The sequence below is a fragment of the Ambystoma mexicanum genome, chromosome 4q (assembly GCF_040938575.1).
Source record: "Ambystoma mexicanum isolate Mex_15411 chromosome 4q, UKY_AmexF1_1, whole genome shotgun sequence".
Lineage (NCBI taxonomy): Eukaryota > Metazoa > Chordata > Amphibia > Caudata > Ambystomatidae > Ambystoma > Ambystoma mexicanum.
In genome coordinates, this window is record NC_090928.1 from 143064463 (window position 1) to 143086725 (window position 22263).

The 22263-nt window shown below is 45.7% G+C and overlaps 1 protein-coding gene across 2 annotated transcripts in view; it reads left to right on the forward strand.

Annotated features, from left to right (window-relative positions):
• Positions 1-14719: 14719 nt before the first annotated feature.
• Positions 14720-22263, forward strand: part of GINM1 (glycosylated integral membrane protein 1) — a 161250-nt gene continuing 153706 nt past the window's right edge. For both annotated transcript variants that reach the window (XM_069607670.1, XM_069607671.1), the window contains exon 1: positions 14720-14953. In XM_069607670.1, the coding sequence (XP_069463771.1) occupies positions 14735-14953 (219 nt within the window). In that variant the 5' untranslated portion in view covers positions 14720-14734. The remainder of the gene's footprint in view (positions 14954-22263) is intronic.

Below are 22263 nucleotides of genomic sequence, written 5' to 3' on the forward strand. Positions count from 1 at the left end.
GCTGTGTTGTATTGCCTGTATACAGTGCTGCAAAATATTACATCATATTTGCCAACTGGACAGTGTATTAACACAGTAGCAACCAACATTTGCACAGCACAGTCCTTATAGCTTTAAGAAACCTAAAAATAGGGTCTGCTAAAAAGGCAACGTCAACTTAAGGGTGGTAATAGAGGATTCAGGTCATTGTTCTGGGAGGTTTAGGATCCAGGTGTGATGACATGAGACGTTTCGGCCGTAAGGGGGTGGCAGCCTTCTTCTGGGGCCAGGTAAAGCAGGACTCCCTATGAGTAAAAACAATATGGAAGTATGTAGTTGAATGTTGCAGGAAGTCGATCATCAATAAGAATATTAAAAAGCCTGTGAGAGGCTAAACTGGGGGGTGGCCCTTCGGTCCCAAACACTAACCTTGCTCATTGGTGATGCAGTTCAAGGGCTGATCGGTAGAGCCAGCGGGGTAGTGGTGGACGTTGTCCTGGTTTCATCCAAGAAGTGGGGTGTACACTTTAAGGTGATCTGTGGATGTGGGACACCGACAGTGGCTTGAGTCATGTGTAACAAGAGCAACTGGCATTATTTCTGTAGAAAACAGTAAGGAGTGCAGGTACCTTATGTCTGCAGGGGTGCTGGGCGTTGTTCTGTGCCGTTCCCGTGATGAGGATTAAGTCTCGGGGGGGAAAAGAGATCCAGCCTGGAGGTCTGGGGTCTGATTCTGAGGAGCATGATCAGGAGACAAAAAGCACCCATAATGTCTGTAAGTCACAGGAAAGATTGGGAGGAGGGGTTGTAATTCGGGAACTTAGTGAAGAATGAGCCTTGCCTATGGCGAGAGACTCACCTTGCATCTCCGTGCGGGCCGTGGACGCTGAAAACGAAGCATTCATGGATCTCGCGTTCACTGTGGAGTGAGCTGTATTTGGCATATGAAGTACGCTGGCAAGCCAGGAAAGTGTCTCGGCCTCGCACATTCGTGGAGGCGTCCAGCTTGGGTTGTCGGGGTAACTGAGGCGCAAAATGAATTGCGGCTTAGAAACGAAGGATCAGGGCTGCTTATAGGGTTGACTCGGGCTGAGATAATGGACAAAGGTGGTGTACTGTACACTTGAAGGAGCCCCTAGGGGACCCTCGCGTAGTGGAAACAAGGCAAATCACCTCACATGAACTGACACACCAGACACGAGGTTGTATTCCCAAAAGCTAGGGATTTATTGCAAAGCAAATAGTCTCAGTTGGCCAACTCGGTCTCACGCCCCGCGACGTGTGTCTCCAGACCTCGAGGGACGCAAGAGAGCAAATAACGTACATCAGTTACATATATACAAAATGGACATCCTGCAATCAGTCATGACATGTTCATTACGCCCTTTGTACAGTTTATTTGAACTGGGTCAGATGATTGACAATTTCAACGAATATGACACCTTCGAGCATCTATTTTATCAACAATATGCATGCAACATTGCGAGTCTAGAGACATATTTCTTTGTTGAACAGAACACAGTGCTTCGGTTCTTGCAGGCAAGCTGCGTACGGGGGAAGAGTCGCATTGCAGGCCTTGCTATCTCCTATTTGCTATTCGTGTCCTGGGAGTCAGCACGCTCTGCTGGGCTTAGGAAAAGAGGGGCCGTAAGAAAAGCACAATTCAAGCCTTTAGCTGTTTCTTTCTAGCATTTCAACCATATTAACTCGACTGGCTGGCATCAGTGAAATGATTAAATGCTGTGTTGCTCTCCTCCAAGGCTATATGCAGGAGGGGATTGGGCATTCCTCTCTGGGGCTGCCTACGTTATGTTTCAACAAATAACTCCTAGCCTCGCGGCCTTGCTCTTTCGCTTTGAACAACAAAGTAATCAGTAAAGCAGAATAAGCAGAATAAGCTTTCGGCTAAGCAGTTTTGAAAAAAAAGCAATGAGCAAACGTTAGAGCACAAAATGGCCACACATTGGTCAAACTTATGAGTGTGTATTTCTGATGTTTAGTGCATGAGACGGTTGGTCGTCAGCCAATATGATACATTGCCATTGGTCGTGAGAGGGATCTATTTTTCTAGACTGATACACTAAGGGTTGTATTGGATGTAAAAGTACACATGAAGCTCCGGTGTCTGCAAAGAGGGCACTGCTGGACCGGATGCATTTGTATGTCAGCCAATTAGTGGTGGCTCACTGGGCAGGATGCGAGGCGCTGCAGCATAGGGCCGTGCATGGGTCTGGGAGCATAATCCGGGTTCGTGTTGAACTGAGACTACCGGGCTAGCAAGAGTATGCCTGGGGTGACTGAGGCTGAAATAAAGCTGGAATGATGTGTTAGTCGCCTTGGGTGAGGATGTCTCTTAGTATCTCATTAAGTGCATCATTATTCCTCGGATCCATCAGGAACGTTCAAACATCAGTTCGTCTCCCAACGAGATGTGGGTATTCCTCAATCAAATAATAGAATACCAAACTAACCAGTCTATGTGCTTTATCCGCTGATAGGGGTATTTGCATTTTCGCCACTGTACTCAGGAAGCTAAAGGATTTGCTCAATGATTAGCTGCAAGCAATCTCCTCACGAATGGACCATTCTTAGGATCTTGAAGGAGAAAATGAACTCTAGTAGTTCTCCGCACAAGCGCAGGGTATGCATGCAAAATAAACAGGAAAACTGCAAGAACGATCCGTGAAACGCTGTCATGGGGCACCACCATGGACACTTCTGAAAAGAAATTCAGTGAGAAAGGAATTGGGGAACTGTTCCCTCTTCCAGTCGTCGAAAAGGAACTCCATATCTGGCATGCTGTCCTTTGTGATCAAAACTTAAACATGTCTCAGTCCAATGTCAACAATTTCCTGAGGCTCAAGAACAAATAGCTTCCCTTAACACCTTTTTTAGTGACTGAAAAGAGTGTCCCGAAATAAGCCACAGTCCAATGTACTTTTTATCCTTATTTAACAGCTTCTGCGTCCTTCTCGTCATGGACCTAGTCTGCACGTACTGTGGTTCTTCCCCGATGCTTGCTTCCGACAGGGGTGGGGGCAAAGGGTGTTCTCCGGCATAGGTTTTCACGTCTCCAAGAAATATCCAAGCGCGTCTACCCTGCATTTTGACTGCAGACAGTGAAACGTCTTCCACTATGAAGGGACCGTTGAAACGTGGCTCGTGCCACTTCCTGGTAAAAATTCCTGATTAGGACCAAATTACCAGGGAAAAGTTTGGGAAGACATATTTTTCAACTCCAGTTGTTGTAGCATTACCTTCTGTGTTCTGAGCTGCCCCACACCCCTTCTGCTTCAGCTGGTCTGAAATGACAGAGATACTTGAGGTCATGCATGTTAAGTAATCACGTAGCTCCTTTCCTAACAATTCTGCTGTTGTCTGGGAATCAATTCTGGTTCTAGACGGAGGTGTGAGAGGTGTCCTCATTCTCCTCCCTGTCACTATCTCATGGGGGGTAAGATGGTGGTCTGAACGCGTACAATGCCAGTGGTGGACAATGCAACCATCCTTTCTTCAAGGTGAGCTTCAATTTGGGTATTCTCTCTTTAAGCAAGCTGTTGAGTCTCTCACAGAGTCTGTTTGCTTGCGGGTGATACACTGATGTAAACGTGTGCTTTATGCTAAGCAACAAGCTTATTTGTTCAAAGACTTCATTAAGAAAATGAGGGCCATTATCTGATCTTAATACTTCACATATTCCCCATCTAGGAAATACTTCTTATACTAAAGGTTGTGCTGCACAGGTGGAGTCTGGGTGTGTACACAGTCCAGCTTCAATCCACCTCGAAAAGGGACATAACACTACAATCATATATCTGTGTACATTACATACTTGCAGGATGTCGACATAGTCGATATGCAAATGCTGAAAGGGCCCATTGGGTCTTGGTATAACTCCTCTAATTGTGCACAGTGTGTGCCCAGCAGTAAACTTTTGACTTATGATACAATTTACTACATACAATGCAACATGTTCTACTATATTCGGAACAAACCAATCCTCCACAATAGCTGCGGCGAGGCTCTCTCTAGTTGCATGCGCAGGGTATTGTAGCTGTTCCAACACCACCCTTAATAAGGCCACAGGCATCACCGGTTTACCAGTGCTGTCTTGTCGCCACAATGCTTCAGAGGGGTTTAAAGAACACCCTCTCCGCATCCACAAGTCTTTCACATCTTGAGGCGCTTCCCCTTGAATCTCTGCCAATTGAGTCCTATGCAAGCTATTATAACATTCAGACACACTTATCATCACTACCATGCTTTCATTTACATCAGGCGTATCAAACAAAATAATATCTGTACATGTAACTCGCTTTTCGTCCTCATCGGCTTTTTGATTTTCGCGTGAGATAAAGTCTGCTCTCTTAGTGTGTGCTGCGCATTTAACTACTGCGATGGCTACTGTTAGTTGTAGTGCTCTAATAAGCCTGTCCAATAAGGCTGCGTGTTGCACTGGAGTGCTGTCCGCTGTGAGGTAGTCTCTCCTTTTCCAACGTGCTAGCCCTGCATGCACTGTTGACGTAACATAGGCGGAGTCACTGTACACATTTACTTCCTGGTCTACGTGTCTCTCGAGCGTGATAATCAGCGCCACTAATTCTGCAGCCTGTGCCGAAAAGTGAGACGTAGTCGTGCACTTATCAGTACTTCAAACTCGCCATTGGCCATCATGTGTCCATCATTCTGATCGATTCTAGAAGAACCATCAATAAAAAGAATCTCCCCAGCTGCCAATGCATTTTACTTCACCATCAGGAGTTCATCATAGAATTCCTCATAATTCGAGCAATCATGCGCATGCTCGCCCTCTGCCAGGGGTTCTGCTACAAACATGGCAGGATTCACTATTTTGTATGGGACTATTTTAATCGCCGGATTCGATATGACTACCTCATAGGCAGAAGCCCTTTGAGAAGTCAACGTACCTTTAGGTTTTTCCAAAATGGCAAACAAAGCATGCTCAACAAACGACGTCATGGAACACCCCATTACTATGCTAGCTGCCTTCTCAATGGCGAACGCAACTGCAGCCAAAGACGGTTCGCATGGAAAGTAACCCCTCATAATTGGGTCTGGAATCCCACTGTAATATGCAAGGGGCTTTTACCCCAACATGGTTCTCTGCGTAAGTACAGCTGTCATAACAGTGCCATTCATTTGCGAGAACAAAAAGAATTACTCGGCATAATTGGGAAGCCCTAAAACTGAAGCTGTTCAAATTGCTTTTTTCAAATCATCAAACCCTTCTTCCATTTCCTCAGTCCAAACTATTTTCTCCTGAGTTGCCCGTGCTTTCTTCAGAGCTTGCAACAAGGGCCTTAGGTATGAACTGTAATCAAAGACCCATGCTCTTACATAGATATACAATCCCAAAAATCTCTGCATATGCTTTATCGTGAGTGGCTTTACTGTTTTCAAAATAGCCTCAGCCCTCTCATTAGTAACTTTCTTTCCCTCATACGAAATTAACTGAGCCATGTATAGCACTTCCTTTTGACAATACTGAAATTTCTCCTTATCTACTTGATATCTTTTGTCTGCAAGAATATTCTTCAGTTGAACTGAAACATGTCTGCACTCTTCCTCTGAGGTGCTACAGACCAATATGTCATCCACATATTGCAACACAATACTTTTCAAATCAATATTGCTTAAGTCCATCTGCAGGACCCTATTAAAAATTGACAGAGACTCACAGTACCCCTGGGGTAGGTGAGTACTTTTCAGACAAGTCTGTCGGAACGTAAATTATGTCAGGTCTTGTGAGTCTTAATGCAATGGGATTGAGAAAAACGCATTTGTCAATCACAGTGAAATATCGTGCTTTAACAGGGATATTACATAAGATCGTTGCAGGATTAGGAACTAGAGGGAACTCGGCCTCTGCAATCTGGTTAATCGGGCGTAAATCTTGAATTAAACGCCACAACCCCCCCTTTCCCTTTTGTCACAGGATAAATTGCAGTATTACACAGTGACTCTGACGTCACTAGGATGCCCTGTTCCATCATAACAGATATCGTCTTACAAATACCTTAATCTGCCTCTCGACACATAGGATACTGTTGTGCTCGATGTAGAATTGCTCCTGGTTTCAATTTAATCTTCTCCTCTCCAACTCCCTTCAATAGGCCTACGTCATAGGGGCCTGTTGTCCATAATGAAACTGACACTTTCGCCATGTCTTCATCAAAATACTTGGGGCGTTTCTGGGCTAACATCATTTTCTGAGGAACCTCACGTTTAATTGCTCTTACCCAATAAGTAATACTCATCTCAAATACTACTTCGTCATCTGATGGATGGTCTCCATACATATCCTCATCAGTGACGTCAGTCAATCTGTAACCTTCCCCAATGGCAATCACTGTGCACCATCGTCTGCCTTCATAATCATTCCCATCAAGTAAAACCATTTCTCCTCGCACTATGGCTGCTTGCAATTCTAAAGGAAAGTTTTGCCCTTCCTCTTCATCCATCGGTATCTTTGGCCTCAATAAGAATTCATCAGGTATTCTCATAGTTCTGCCCACTAAACCTGGCAGCCATGTCAGCAGATTGCGTACCCCATAGTGAAAAACTTCTGGTTCTAACGGTACTCATCGCATGGCCATCGGTCCTGCAAATAATAAATTCACTCACGTTTAAATAAGGTATTCCTGGTGTTGAACATACCATGCCTTATCAGTGAACGAAATTGTCATGTTCATCTTGGTCATTAAATCTCGACCTAATATATTGACCATGGGATCGCCCTCCAGGTGGGTCTAGCTGTGTCAATGATTCTGACGCCCGAGATTTGGGTAGGTCTAGATCCGACCATCTCACTTTCTTATCCATTGAAAAGCACCCTTCAGGGCCACATGCATTACCTTCCTCCTCCCCATGGAAGGTTTCCCTGTCCTTGTCCATATCTTGTCCCCAACTGGTGTGAATTCTCTCCTCTTCATCTCTATTCAGAGTCAGTCTATCTAAAAACAGCTCCTTTGGCTCAAAACTGCATGAGGCTCCTTCTTTGCCGTACAACTGCGTACTCTCAAGGCGATCATTTTTACACTTCCCCTGCAGCACTTTCTTAGTCCTCATATCATGATAGATTTTATCGATAGCGTCCCCAATGCTTCTAGAGTTAAAGTCATCCTCTAGATTCGCTCTAGACGACCTGCTATTGGCTCATGTGCTGGGAAGAACTCTTCTGTCTTTCCATGCCACTACTGGATTAGGATCTATTAATTCCTCTTCCACACATTCAAGATTGTGTGCTCTCTGCCTCCTCTTTCTTTCTAGTTCATCATCAAACTCTCTTTGTTTCCTTGCTTCTTCTCTTATTCTTGTTTCCTCTTTTCTTTTCATATCTCTCCTTTCAGGTGCCCTTCATATCTCCTCGTCCTTTCGTCTTTGTATTCTTTTGTCCCTTAATTTCTGTTCCTCCTCTTACTCTCTTTCCTTGTTCTTTCTCGCTCTTCGATTGTCCTCTGTCTATTGTCGTACTTTCTCTGTTCCTCTGCTCTTTCCTGCTTTCTCAGTTGCTCCTCTTGATACAACTGTTCCCGTCTTTGTCTATTTTTCTTTTTCGCTCCGTCTTCTTTCAATCTCCTCTCTCTTTCTGCTTAGCGATGATTAATAATCTTCCTGTTACTAGCCCAGGAATCCAAAGCCCTTGCAAAGATTTTTCCACCAGCATCTAATATTGAAATAGGTCTGAAATTCGATGTCTCGTCTCTGGGGCCTTTCTTATGCATTGGGACAGGCTCTGCTCTTGTCCATGACTCTGGCACCACATTCTTATTCAAGATTCCATTGAATAACTTAGTCAGATATGGGACCCATACAACAATCTTATTCATATAAAAGTCTATGGGTACTCTGTCCGGACCTGGTGCTTTCCCCAGCTTCTGGCACACTAACGCTTTACCGACCTCTTCACGGGCCAGCGTCAGCGGAGAGTAGTTTAGATTGTCTCCACCCATGATACCTACCCCACCAGGGCTGCTCATGCTAATCGCTGCCCCGTTATCCCCATACAGGCTGCTGTAATGATCTACCAAGGCTTGCTCTGTAATGCAGGTTTGCAGCATGTTAGGTCCTATACCCTGCCCAGCCCCACCAGAGACCAAAATCCCTTTGAGTCCCCTTTATCTATGGCATTCAACAAGGCCCTCGCCGTTTTCTCACACCAGACCCTCTTTGTATCCGGTTTAGCCATCCTTAATCCATTACCAGTTGATGACGTTCGGGATCTTGCTTCCCTATTCATCCGCCCCTTTGCCAGACTGCACTCTTTGTCATAACATGGGTTTGAGGCCTCTGCAGATTTACAAACTATTTTGTGGGGTTTAGAGAACCGTGACCCCACTTTCGCCATCAAGGTCTCATGTATTGCTACTAGGGTATCCCCTTCGTGAGAATCTACCATAGCAAACTCATCTAAGAGAGGAACAATAGCTTGGTAGACAAATGGCAAGATCACTTCCAGGTCCAGCTTACTCCACCTGATGCTTCGCCTGGCATTGTCTGAAACCTCTAGTGAGACGGTGACGTCCTTTACACAGATCGCTCTCCCATCCGATGTTGCCCAGCGGGCCTCACTCACCTCCAGGGTTAAAAGGTGACGATCGCTCTTAACCCTTTTATGTATGCAAAATGATTTCACAAGGTCCCATGCCTCAATGTTCACCAGGATATAATCAATGTTGCTATTAGTCAAGTTGTTTTAAAATGTTGGGGCTGCTGGTATGTCCCCTGGGAATCGTCCATTACAAGCCCTTAAATTGGCTGACAATAAGGAGATGGCAGTGTCTTCTGCATACCTAAGTTGCCTGGGCGTGCAGATTGAATTTAAAGGCCCCAGCCCCCAGTGACTATCCTCCTCCTCCAAGATGTCAGCCATACTATGCAAAGGCTTGAATTGAAGATTAAGATCCCCCACCACCAAAGTCTTCAAGGGCCCCGGGGCAGATAATCTCCAGGCCAAAACATTATCAGTTATCTTACCTGTGAGCTCTTCCCGCCTACCTGGAACGATCCTATTATAAAAATTCATCAGCAGAATCATCTCTAAGGTTGAGATGTAGTTCAAACAAGTGGGGAACCCAGTGTCTATCTGCTCAACAGATTCGAGCAAGGCGACATTCACCCATATTAACAATCCCCCGCTCAGACGTCCCTTCACACCTTTACGTGACGGTATAGCAATGGTTGATTATCTTTGGATGTTGGGAGCTACCAGAGCCCATGTTTTGTGCAGGCAAATCACCCCAAATTCTCAGACAAAGAGAAGCCAATCATTGTCTGAAATGTATTTATTTGCCCCAGCAATATTCCATGATAGGACCCGCACTCCAAGCACTAGCTGGGCTGGACATGCACCTAGATGGTAATTTCACATGTCCCGTTTGTCCCCTAAGTCCAGCTGCAGGTCACATCCAGAAGAAACATGACTCTAGCCCTGCCGGGGTGCCCTGTCCTTCAGTCCCGGGGAACATACCCTGACTCCCACTGAGCTGATCTCTTGGATTCCGGTAGAAAAATTACAATCATTCATAAGGCCCCCCCAAACAGCCAATAGTACATGTGGGCAAGCGATCAACTCTTGGTGGATTGTGAGACTGCTGGCTGTTATGTTCATCGTACGCAGCTTAAGTGTGCCACTAGTGCACCGATAAAGCCCCCTCCTTCCCACAACTGTGGCAGTGTCCCAGGTAGGTGGAAGCATTTTATGCACATTTCTATGCCATTTGGGGTTAACGACCACTGCTCCATTTCCAGTACACCCCGAACTAACAGGGGGTCTTTCAGCTGGATTCTTATTGAGTCTTTACCATGTGGCCTGGACAGTCTCTCACAAGACACAATGTCACTACGTATTACAGAGAGACACCCTCTCTTGGCCCTCAGCCAGTGTATACCCTTACTGATGATTCCCTCCCCGTGATCATATGGCGAGGAAGGATAGCTTAGGGGCAATGCATTTGTCTTGGAAGCAAGACAACGCAGCGCAACACAGGTTTGAATCCTGATTCCGTTGGTAGTAAGCGCATTATAAAAGAACAATTATAATTATATTTACTGTCCTGAGGCTGAGGCACAGTCATTAGAAAAAAACTGTCCATCCTTGGTGCCCCAGCTTGATTAACTATCAGCTGGAGAAGGTATCTTTACTGGGACTTCTGCCCGGGTCCTGTTTCTGTCTGCCCTTGCACGACTTAAAGGGGGATCATTCTTCACCTGTGAGTTTGCCAGTTGGCCTACACCGATTAACTATACTTGACCCGGCATATGCTCCTTTCCTTTTCTTGGAGGGCCCGCTGCCCCTGCACCCCACCCCCAACTGCCGCTCGTGCTGCTGGGACTCGTAACACCAGGCCCTCAACTATCTTGGCCAGTCTACTCATATCACTTTTTATTTATTTTCTTTCTGCATAAGGGCTATGAGGTCCATGGCACACCTGCAACCCTTGCACCCACTAGACCTTATTATATTTAATACACTTAACTCTTGTTCACTCCCCCCACGCTCCCAAGGACAGTGGTTAGAAGCGTCAAAAGAGGCATGGGTTCCAGTGCCAGGGGGCCTACAGGACCAACAGTGATGACTTCAGTAGTAGGCATAGTACTAAGTATCTGGCAATTATTACTAATAGTAACCACTGGGGCATAGGTAATGGTGGTTTCATCTGCTGCCATCACATCTGGTGGGGCCGCTCCTCCTCCCGTATCCCTGCTCCCAGACTCCTTCACTTTGGCCACTGGTGGGTGCAGATTAACCTCCACAGGTATGCTATAGTGCGTCCCTTCATTTCCCTCTAGGTGGCTAGGAATTTGATAACCTGGGAGTATGTTGTCCACATCCACGAGTGTGGCCAAACTTACTTTATGGGGACCCATGATTTATTTCTTTGGGTAGTGCTTGCATCTCAGCAATACTGAGCTTGCTTCTGGGGACTGATCTTTCTCTATGGACCCTAGGTTGCCCCCCTTGCTAACTTTCTCGATGGTTTCTTGACCAACTAGCACACTGCAATTAGAGGTCAACCTCGGTCCCCCCTTTATACAGGCCTTCCTCCAACTTCCAGGCCCTTCAGTAGAAGGGTTGCAATCATTTAGGAATCCAGCTATCTCCTCTATCAATGCATTAGCTTCCTCGATCTGCTCCACAACCTTTTGTGGTATGCTTTCTGGCTGACCCATTATGTGGGGGGCTTAACGCCTTTCTTTAACCCATTAGAGGTCAGCGCTAGAGACCCTTGACAATATTTCACTGTGCCTCATTAATAATTAAAAGCACCAACACCCGATAAGCAGAGCATGTATGGGCAAGGTTCCTGATACCTGGTTTTTGATTTGATACAAAACTTTAGAAGTGCGCGCAAAAGCCCATATTTCACATTCAATTCAAGTTCGAGGTCCAGTTTTGATTCAAGAAATATTTATTTTAATGATTGTCTTCCAGATCCTCACTAGCTGGGGCAGTTCGAGTTCAAAGTCCAATTTTTTTTTTTAAATATCATACGGACCCCCCGAAACTGAGATAGGCTCTCGCTACATAACTCAGTGAGCCAATAAAACAAAGAGCAGTATCGGGAAGGTAGATCGGCAGGTTGAACAGTTCAGAAATCTGTGATTAACCAGACAACAAGGGCAGCTATAACAAGAATGGAGCGAGCCACGCACAATGGCTTGCGGGGGATGCCTTTGTCCGCTCCATCCCCCCCAGGCCTTGGTCCTGGACTTGATCGACTTACCTGGTCCTCGGTTCTTTGCTGACTGCTCCAGCTGCTCCCACCTATTACAACTGTAGTTGATAGTTGGTAAAATGGGTGATCAAGCAATACTTTGTGTTGTAGTGCACCGAGAGGCTCATGCCCTCACCACCCCCAATGCTCGTAGAACTCCCAGCGAGAGTCGAATTCATGCACCCCTGTTCCTGTGGTGCAAATGGATAGTTGTGTATAAGGGCGGCGTGGCCTGCAGCAACACATCGGCTTCTTCAAACAAGACTCTCCAAGCCCGAGTCGAACTCCCACCCCCTTGTCCCTGTGGGGTAGGTTGTCAGAAAAGTAACCTGCCTGTATAAATCGCCCTATTTCTCACACACATGCATCCTTCTACAGACTAACATTTCTATCTCCATCTGTTTAATTTCCAAAACGCAAGAGGCATTTTAGATGCATTTCTGCTGTTTGTTGGCCAGTACATCAAAACTCTCTTTTACTTCAAAACATTTATAAATTACTCATAAAGTTACATAACAAATTATTCAAAGAACTTTACTTTCTCCAATATCACCAACAAGTGTTGGAATTAGAGAATTGTTGCATTCATCACATTTCCTATGTAAATATGGTGCTATTGGTTACTGCTATGAGTGGCAATTTCCAAGTAGGTTTACAATAAGTTGCATCATAATTCTGCAGGATTGGGGTTAGGGAAGTAGTGTTGATTCAGAAAGCACAGAATTTTGGTTGACCCAACCTAGGCGAAGAGTTTCAGAATATCCTGATAAAAGTATGAGTGCCTCTCCCCTTTTAGTTTGCAGATGGAGTCCTACTGGTGCTGGCTGTCCTTGCTCTCAGGAGCTGTGAGTCGCACTCCAGGGTTTCAAGGAAAAGATACGTCCTTTCCTCAGGCTCCCAGACTTAGCAGTGGCTGGCACACAGCTTCAGGGGTCCTTCAGCACAGTGAGGTTCTGGGCAGGAGTGTGGCTGGCAGAGATGCAAGTCTTTTTTCCAGCAGCAACGTACCCCCAATGGTTCCTGTGAATGTATAGAGGACAGAACTTGTCATTGGCTTGGAACATCTGCCAACACCTCACAACTGTAGGAATTTGAAAAGGACTGCTCTCCCAACAGGTTGCAGCTTTTTTTTGAAGGTTTAATGTCCAGAGTTTATTACAATAGTGGTGGGAGTCCCCTTTTTTCAAAGGCAAAAGTCTACAGGTGATTGGACAAAAGCAAGTCTGCTTTAGGGGTCCATTCCTGGTCTTTGAAAAAAAGTGTACTTTGCCTTCTGACATCACACCCAAAATGCTTTGTGCTACAGGAAGTGAAGGGGACTCGAAGGAAAGATAGAGGCAGAGATAAACAAAATGGTGGGACCTTCCTCCAACTGCCAGGAGCTCTCTGTCTACACAAACCCTGCTCCCTTCCTTTCTCAATAGGACTCTTTTGGGTTCCAGAACCCTGCTGTGAGGTCCTTTTTACATGGCAGCTTACTGTGGAGTGGCAGTCTCTCTGGGGAGGGCGTTACCTTCCCTCATAAAGGAACAATGAGAGGCAAGCCCCCGGGCTAGTCTGGCTGGCGGCAGCAAGGACAGACTGGTTGGGGGAATGCAAATAACCCTTGCACGGATAAAATGGGCTCACAGGGCTGACACATCTGTGATGTTAATATGATGTGGCTGGGATATTTATGAGATGCTGGCCACTATACCATAAACTCAGGTATGGTGTATATTTGCTGTTTAATGTGCCACTTAAATGCAGCACCTGGACTGTTGTGACTTTGCATGCCACTGCAACTGTCAAGAGGGCGCTGGTGACCCCTGAACCTGCTCTGTGGCACTGGAGACCAGGTGTTGTAGATAAGCATACCACCCAACCTTAGGGTGGGTGAAAGCAGACCATTTTGTTTTGGGTGGGTGAATGCCCATTGAATTACGTAGGTGGGAATGAGGCTTGGCAGGTGACATTCATTCAAAGCTTGCGAGTTGAGACCTATGGATCGGACTACTGATGTGGCTGGGCAGAGGTGTACACTGTAATGAGGGAGTCCCTGGGTATGGGATCTTCCGCTCAGCGTAAGCACCCCCCAGCCCCCACCGTCATACCACACAGGATGCACTGTATCGCTTCCAGGCTCCACACTGCTCTGCCCTAGCAGGCGTGTTAACGCCCCTTTTTTTCACCAACTGTATGCAACAGAGTTACATCACTCCGCACTTTTGGCATGGAGTTTTGGGAAAGGGGGAACTGTTAAGCAGGTCATACTTTCTGGGATGGAATTAGCCACATCATTTTATTAGTTACTAAAAATCCAGGGCTTCTACAGCCTTGCTAGATGGCAATTCCTCACAACTTCAAACCTGCATGAGAGCTAAAGCTTTTTTTAAATAAAAATGAAAGTGTACTTCCAAAAAGGATCAAAGTAACATTCTGGGAAAGGGTAATGGCATGAAGTTCGCATACTCTACGGGAAAGCCGTTTCCTTCGCCTTGCAGCAGTAGAACTGGATTGCAACATTCTGGGGGAGGAAGAATCAGGAGTGTAGCAAGGTTGTAGACGGGAAGTGAATCAGAGCCTGGCAAGGAAACTCCCAGCAAGACGAACGATCCATACAGCCTACTGTGTTTTGATGGGGAGCAGTTAGGTGGGAGGGGCGAGAGGTGGGGGGAGTTCACTGTCAATTCATCAAGATACGTTCGACCAACTAGGCGCCATCTTGTAGAATCGTACTTTTCAAGTGAGTGGGTGAAAGCGACCGTTTTTCCCCAGATCTTTTCTGCATTCTCTTACAAAGAACGCAAAAATATAATCATTAAGGTTTATTGTTTGTTTAAGCAATGATCGGAAAAATAAACGTGGAACATTTAAATACGGTGGATCTTTATTTTTGGTTGTCGTTTTAACATCTCTTATTAAGACACTCTTGGTGTCGGCCTGCTTCAAAATTCAGTCCCCGAGATCTACTGCATTAAGGTAGATGTTTAAATCCTTACCCCTCTCAACAGCTCGGCTTTAGAAATCACTGGTCGATGGCTAGTCCTTTCCCAGCACGCAGCGAGGGGCTGTCCATTACCATATGCCCGCCCCCAGGCTCCTGCATCCCCCTGGCCTGTGTGTTTATTTCTCCCTGGCTGAAGATGGAAGCGCCGCCGCTGTGGCCCCGGTTGCTGCCACTGCTCCTTTTCTCGGGTTTGTGTTTTCACGTCTGGGCAGCGAAAGCACCGTCAGCCGTGGAACCAGACGTAAAGGTACCACCACAAGGGGCGGAGTCAGGGGGAGGTGATTGTGATATTGATCCAAGTAAAGGAGGACAGTTTTCTAAAAAACGAAAAGCAGCTGCAAATTGGCGATTTAGGAAATACTAACATGAAGTAACATAAGTGCTCAGGGGCATTTTTATCTTGACCATTCCTTTGGGCTGAACGTGGCTACGATGATGGTGTTGTCCAATGTCCATGGCAAAGCATGACACTTGCAATTGTCTAACTACGATTGAGAGAAGCAACCCCGGTCTCTAGAGAGCAGTGAAGCCTCTAGAAATTAGGGGCGGAAACAAACCGGGGGTGGGAGCACTCTAAGGGCTAACGTGGAGGGGCAGCGAATATGTGCATGCGTTTTGTAAAATGCTTTACGCTTGCATTTCGCCCACAACCAGTAATCAGCCAGCTGATCAATGTGGCAACTTGCTTTTGATGTGGCCGAACTGCGAATGGATACGGATTACCTGTTGTCTTTTTAGTAGGCAGCTCCTTCCACGCCATGAGCAGAATAGCATGCTGTATTTTGATCGGCGTGTGTTCATGTGATGACTGGAGAAGTACCTACGTTAAATGTTTACATATGAACATGGTCCGTGTCTTGTACTTACAGACTGCAAGTCTGTAATGGAGAGTACCGACTGTATGCTGGATACAAAGCTGCTCACTGCTGGAACAAATTAACCCTTGACCTCAGAACGGAACAACTGTACCCAAAATTCAGGCACAAGATAATCAATTGGCTGCGTGCCAATGACACATAACTTATACCTAGCCACAACCTACCCATTGCTTGAACACCCCTAGACTTGCCCTGCTTCTGGGTATATGTTTGTATATATTCTTGTATATATTTGCTTTTTTGCTGTTGTGTTTTATATGCATATGCTTGTATATAGTCTCACATATATTTGCTCTTTTTTGCCACTGTGTTGTGTATATACTCATGCCAAATACTGTAACAAGTTTAAGTCTTCATGTAAACTGTTGCACCCGGCTACCCATGGGTTTGGCGCGCATTAACAAATAAACAACAAACGAACAAGAGTGCCCATGTTATGTATATTGGAAGGCAATGCTGACTCTATTGAGTAATGCTAGAAAGCCCGTGTAAAGGACCTGCCCTTTTGTGGTATCCCTTTTTGTATATAATTGTAGCATCCTATTCCCAGGGGAGACTGGGAACCAAAAGTGGCCTTCGATTATTTCTCCAAAGTGACCTTGTATCCATTACAATCCGAGTGATTTAGACATAAATAAAATAAACTTGAATTGTATAAAGAAAAATATACAGCATTTGTAAGGGAGAGTTAAAAACTTAAGGCATTTGTTTGGAGTTTCACAAATGCCGCAGCGAACATTACCTGCAAGGCGGCCTGGGCTAGGTATAATTATTAAATCCACATGAGTGGATGTGAGCAATACAACTAATGCAACACACCAATCCAATAATAAGCAGTAGCCTGGTGCACCTTCTTTATTATTCATGCACTGACTGCCGATTTAGGCATAATCTCGCCTACCAATACATGGTGGGCTGCTAACCACACCAAACAGTAAAAGGGGACAGGTGACTGCCTGTCCCTGCAGGGATGAACATGGGTATAGAGAGAGGACATTACATCTCCCCTTTGCTTAACAGAAACTTGTATGCTTAACCCATTTCCTCAATCCATCTCAAGGGTTTACGAATCGCCCTTCTTGATGGGCTTCGCATGGGAGGGGTGCTGCTGTTGTTCTGATCACCCTCACTGTCATCTGTGTCCACATCAGCATCCATGAACTCGGAGGCTTCATCAGAGGAGTAATTGAAAGTGGTTGACCCTTCTCTTCAAGGGGTCAGCTCACCTTCAATTTATTTGAAGAATTACTTTCTTGTGACATTGCCTGTGGGACTTGCTGTGGTTACCATGGACCCCATTGATGTGTGTCACTATCATAGGGTCAGGGTTGAACGCAGGTTTCTCTTTAGATTCTTGAACTTGGCGTGCTAGCACTTGTTCTCCTACCTGAAGGTCACTGTTCTTTGCCTTCCTTGTGCAGTCAGCATATTCCTTCATTTTGTACTTTCTTTTCCGATTATTTGTTCTGTTCTTGGCTTTACTGCTGACAGCTACTTCATTTTTGGGGTTGTGCGGGAGGGTGGTTCTCACAACACGGTCAAACATCAGTGCTGAGCGGGACACATCTGTGGAGCTGTGCAGTATGTTCTGATAATCCCGGAGGAGTGTGCAGATGGCCTGCATGAATGAGCCCTTTGTGACTGAGCAGATTTGCGGAGTGCATTTCAGGTTGGCAATGAATCTCTCTGCTGTTCCATTTGCTTGATGCCAGAGTGGTGTGATTTTGCGGTGTTGGAATCCTAGATGCTCCTCGATGCTCGTACTTAACAATGGTGGGGATTCCGTAGTCTGAAAATGTTTTTTCCAGTGCTCGGATGACTGACAGAGCTTCCGTGGAATTAATTAGATGTATCTCCGGGAATCGGGACATTTCATATATGATCATTAGGCTGTAGTTTCCATTGGAGAGTGGTCCAAACATGTCGATGGCGACCTCGTCCCACACTTGTTGTGGCATCATTGTCATTTTGGGTGGTTCAGGAAAGGTGCAAGGTGCAATTTCTTTGCACGCTATGCATTTCCTTGGCACCTGTTTGACTTTGGCATCCGTTTGTGGGAACCACAGTTTTGTTCTGAGTTGTCTCTTGGTGGACATGATTCTGCGGTGTCCTGTGTGGGCAATGGCAATTATTTGATCTTGTAGGTTTCCAGGAATGACAATCCTGTTCTCCTTTAACAGTAATCCTCCCGGGAGTGTCTTATCAGGTGAGAAGTCTGGAGTAGTTTTTTTTATGTGTTTCTGATTGTGGTATCTCATTTCTGTTTCTTTGATGCCACTTTCCTGACGTTACACAGTCTTTTACTGTTGTGAGTAAAGCGTCTTGTCTCGTGACCTCAAGTATTTGCGGTATGGTGTGTGATTTGGGAAGAGCATTGCTCACTATGTAGTTAAGGTATTGATTGGCCTTGACAGACTATTTCTCATCTTTGGCAGGTAGGGGGATATCTGGACAGGAAGTCAGCTGGGTTGCTGTCTTTGCCTGGTTGATGTATTATGGTGAATGAGTACTCCTGTAGGCAGAGTCCCCATCTTGTGGTGCGAGGTGGCATTTTGGCTGTAGGTTTCCTTTATATTGTTGTGAGAGCTTGATGGTCGGTGACAAAGGTAAATGGCCGTCCATATAGAAATAGGTGATAGTGCTCACATGCCTACACTACTGTGAGGCTCTCTTTGTCTGGCTGTGAGTAGGCACACTCCGTTGTGGACAGGCTGTGGCTTGCGTAGGCCACTATGCTACGGGCAGAGGACAGTGAAGCGCCCGGCTTTATTTGTGCCAGGATTGCCCCAAGGCCAACAGGGCTCGCGTCAACTGTTAATTCAGTTTCTAGTTCCGGGTCATAGTAGGCAATGCACGAGGTGTAGGCACTGTGTCGCTTGATCTCTTGAAATGCCTCTTTGCAGTCGGTGGACCGTGTGAATTCCTGTCCTTTGCCGGTGAGCAGGCATAGGGATGTGCTGACAGAAGGAAAATCCTGAATGTACCTCGTAAAATAGCTTCCCATCCCTAAGAATGATCTGCTGGCTGACGTTGGTGTGGGTGCTTCAACTAGTGCTTGCACTCTATCTGGATCCAGTTGTAATTCCTCTTGTGAAAGGATGTTCCCAAAGAACTTGAGCGTTGATTTTATTGGCTCACATTTGTTTGTGTTCAGGGTCAGGTTTGCTTCTTCAAGGGCCATGCACACTCTCCTCAGCGTATCATCATGTGCCTGGGGAATATGTTAGATGATCTTTCAAAACGAGATACAGCAGATCTCTGCAGTGGAAGATACACCAAAGCTGAGGCGTTTATAGCAGAAAAGCCCATAATGTGTGGAGGAAGTACTTATGTAGCGAGAGTCTGGGTGTAGTTCAAGCTGGTGGTATTCTTTATTCAAATCTAATTTGGAGAAAACGTTTGCGCCGTGTAACAAGTGCATCATGTCCGTCATTCTAGGTTACCTGTGACACTCTCTTTCACTCGCAACATTGGGTGATCTCATGTCCACGCAGATGAAAAAGCCTTTGTTGTTTTCCTTCTTAGGTACTGGTACTATTGGAGACCCCCAAGGGCGTGGGTCCTGTTGCATGTTGTATGATGTCCTGGTTTAGTAGCCACTGTATTTCATTCTCCACTTATTGAGGGGTATTCCATGGTAGTGCTGTGCTACCGGCTTGACGTGTCTATTGATATGCAGCTTGATCTGTTAACCTTTTAACTTCCCTAGGCCTTTGAATAAGGACAGGAACATATTTTTCGTCATGTCTTTCGGACTTGTGGTGTAGGCTGACATGATTTCGTACATCACATGCACCAGTCCCACCTGGATGGCCAACCGGAAACTGGTGGTGCTTCCTCCTGGAACTTCCCCTTTGACCACATATATCGTGGCTTTCATTCTCTTGTCTTTGTATGCGCAGGTAGTCTTGAACATTCCTTTGCATTCCAACGGTGTGTTCGTGCCATATGTATATATGTATATATGTCAATATCTGCCGATTTTAGTAGTTTCTTGTTGTCAAGGGACCTATAGGTCTCTTCATTGATCTTGTTGACTGTTGCTTCTGTATCTATTAGGAATTCTCGACTGCGTCCATTTATTTGCAACAGCCAAGTCAGGCTGCATTGGGTTGCTGTGGCATTGCCTATGTCGTGCACATAGCCCCTTTTCCCATCAGTATTTGATGATGATGAGTCCGAATCATTGTGGCGCCTCGGTGAAGCCTCTAAATATCTTATTTTCTGCTGTGTAGATCTACTTTTTGATTCTCCTGGGGAACGTGTATCTGGCATCTTCTCTTCTCTCTGTGCCGTCTGTCTCTGTGTGACGATTCTGTTTCTGCTGCGCAAGCTATGTCAGCTGGGGGCAGGAGATTGCCACATTCTGGGGGGGGAGAGCTTTCCTGCCTGGGATGGTGACTCTCCCACCACCTGGTTTCCTTGTGGTTTTAAGGTATTCTCAAAGTGTTTAATGTTGTTGCACACTGATTGAAAGTGGTTTCACCTCTGCATTTGTCACAGTTGTGTCCTATGGCAGGGCATGGGCCGATGTGGGGAGAGTTGTATCTGCAACAATAGCATTTCTTATGGTCTTGACTGTGTTCAGATGATTGCACAGGACACGGGGATGCCGGCGAGGCTGCCTGTATAATTTTAATGTTGCTCAATGATTCATTCTGGATGGATTGTGCTGTGTCCGCTCTGGCAAGGTGTCAAATGTATTGTAATGTTCTGCTTTTCTGCAGTAATTGCTTCATAAATTCACCTGATTCGCAACCTGTAATCGCTTGTGACTCAGGGCTGTGTCTGTTGAGTGGCGATCAAAATCGCGGTATTTTTTCCTCTTGCGTTTTGAGCTTGTGGAAGCAACTTAATTCTGTTGTGCTTGTGAGAAAAGCAAATGGCCTAGCTCTTCAGCTCCTTTGGAGGAGTCTAAACGACGGCATTGCAGACAGTAGTGCCTAACTGAAATGTGTTGGTTCTGCTGCTTACTGACACCAAATACTTCCCTAACCACTAAAGGATTTTGTCACTCTGGACAGTGTTTTCAGTTTACCTGCATACCGTTTAGCCTTTTCTTTGTTTCAGTCTCCTCATTCATCATCTGAAAGGCACATCCAATGTCTTGGCTTACAGAATGATAACCTTGTGCAGGGGAATTCTGTCTATTTCCACAGTGGTACGCTTGCTCAAGGTGCAGCAAGACATACAGGACAATGTTGTGACAGAGAAAAATGTTATGTGATTATTCTTTAGAGCCTATTTACCATTGTCATGGCCTTGAAGCTCTTTGGGCTGTATGGGAGGTAGGCAGGCACAGTCCTAACATAAAGGATAAATAGTACAGAAGGATATTGCACAGGGCTCGAAAATGGGATTCATTGAGTTGCAGCTAAAAGCGGCTCCTGGATGTCGGGCATGACCCAGTAGGCAGGAGCCAGGAACGAATACTCAGCGATGCGCAAATGAAACTTCCACAGGAGAGACAGGCTTTACATTTTGCCCATTATGTATGCTCTGTTATGCTTCTATGTGTATTACATGGTGTGAATCCCAAAACCTCACGTACCAATGCCATTCGCTGTGCTCCTTCCTCAACCACTAGAGTTCAAAGGCTGTTTTTTCTCTATTTTGTATGTTGCCTTCTGTGAGTAACGTACTGGGGCAATCAAAATGCAATCGTATGCAGAGCACATTGTCAAGCATCACACTCTAGAATGCCTTAAAAAGTATGTCGCCCAAGGCTGGCTCACTGAACAGTCACTGCAACACAGTTTGCAGCCTTGTTGGAAAGTGGCCTCCGAAAAAGCAGTGGAATTGGGCCTCCGGGTGCAAAGTGAAAAATCCACCCCCCTATAAGTCTTCAGATCAAGCTGAACAAACTGTACCATGAAAGGCACCTGGGCATAACACTAATGAAATATCAGATCGCGAGTTATACAGGTGACCAGCCAGTGACTGGATGTAAGGCATTGCTTTACTTCTTGTTCAATTTTTGTAGAACAGTGGTCTTAAATCTGGGGTCTGCCTCCCCACCCCCCACGTGGTCCCGAAGGATATCCAGTAGGGCCCAGACTCTTTGAAAAGTGATTAAGATGTCTGTTTTTAATAGAAATCTAAGCTGTAGAAAATGCGCTTCTATAGAGCCTGAGCCCACCCTGGACATCCTTTTGGGCCCACCACTAGTTGGGGAAAGAAACTATATTTTTATTCTAGGATGAAGGGTGCGAGGGACGGGGGGGGGCTCGGTAGGAAAAAGTTTGTGTACCACTGGTGTAGAAGGCGACAAGCCTCTGGTTGGAGTGACAGGCAATGTCACAGAGCAGGCTGTCATTTATTTAATCTAGGTTTCTGCAGCCTTTGGCTCTGCACATGTGTTGGATTACAAGTCTTATCACCCCTAATTAGCATAGTCAATGGTCCGATATCATGGGAGTCGTAGTCCAAAACACCTGGAGAGCCGCAGGTTCCAGAACCCTGATTTAATCAGTCCCTTTGACTGCCTTGTCACAGAATATTGCTGCATTTGTGTACTAACGAACTGTACAAAAAAGGGTCTAAGTGCACTTCCTCAATGAGATCACAAATAAGGCCACCCAGGCAATTGTCAGTCATTTAAAAAAAGGAAAGGTATCCACAGTTCTAGTATCGGCCAACAGAGTACAATTTACATTCAATGAAATAACCATGTTTCTTC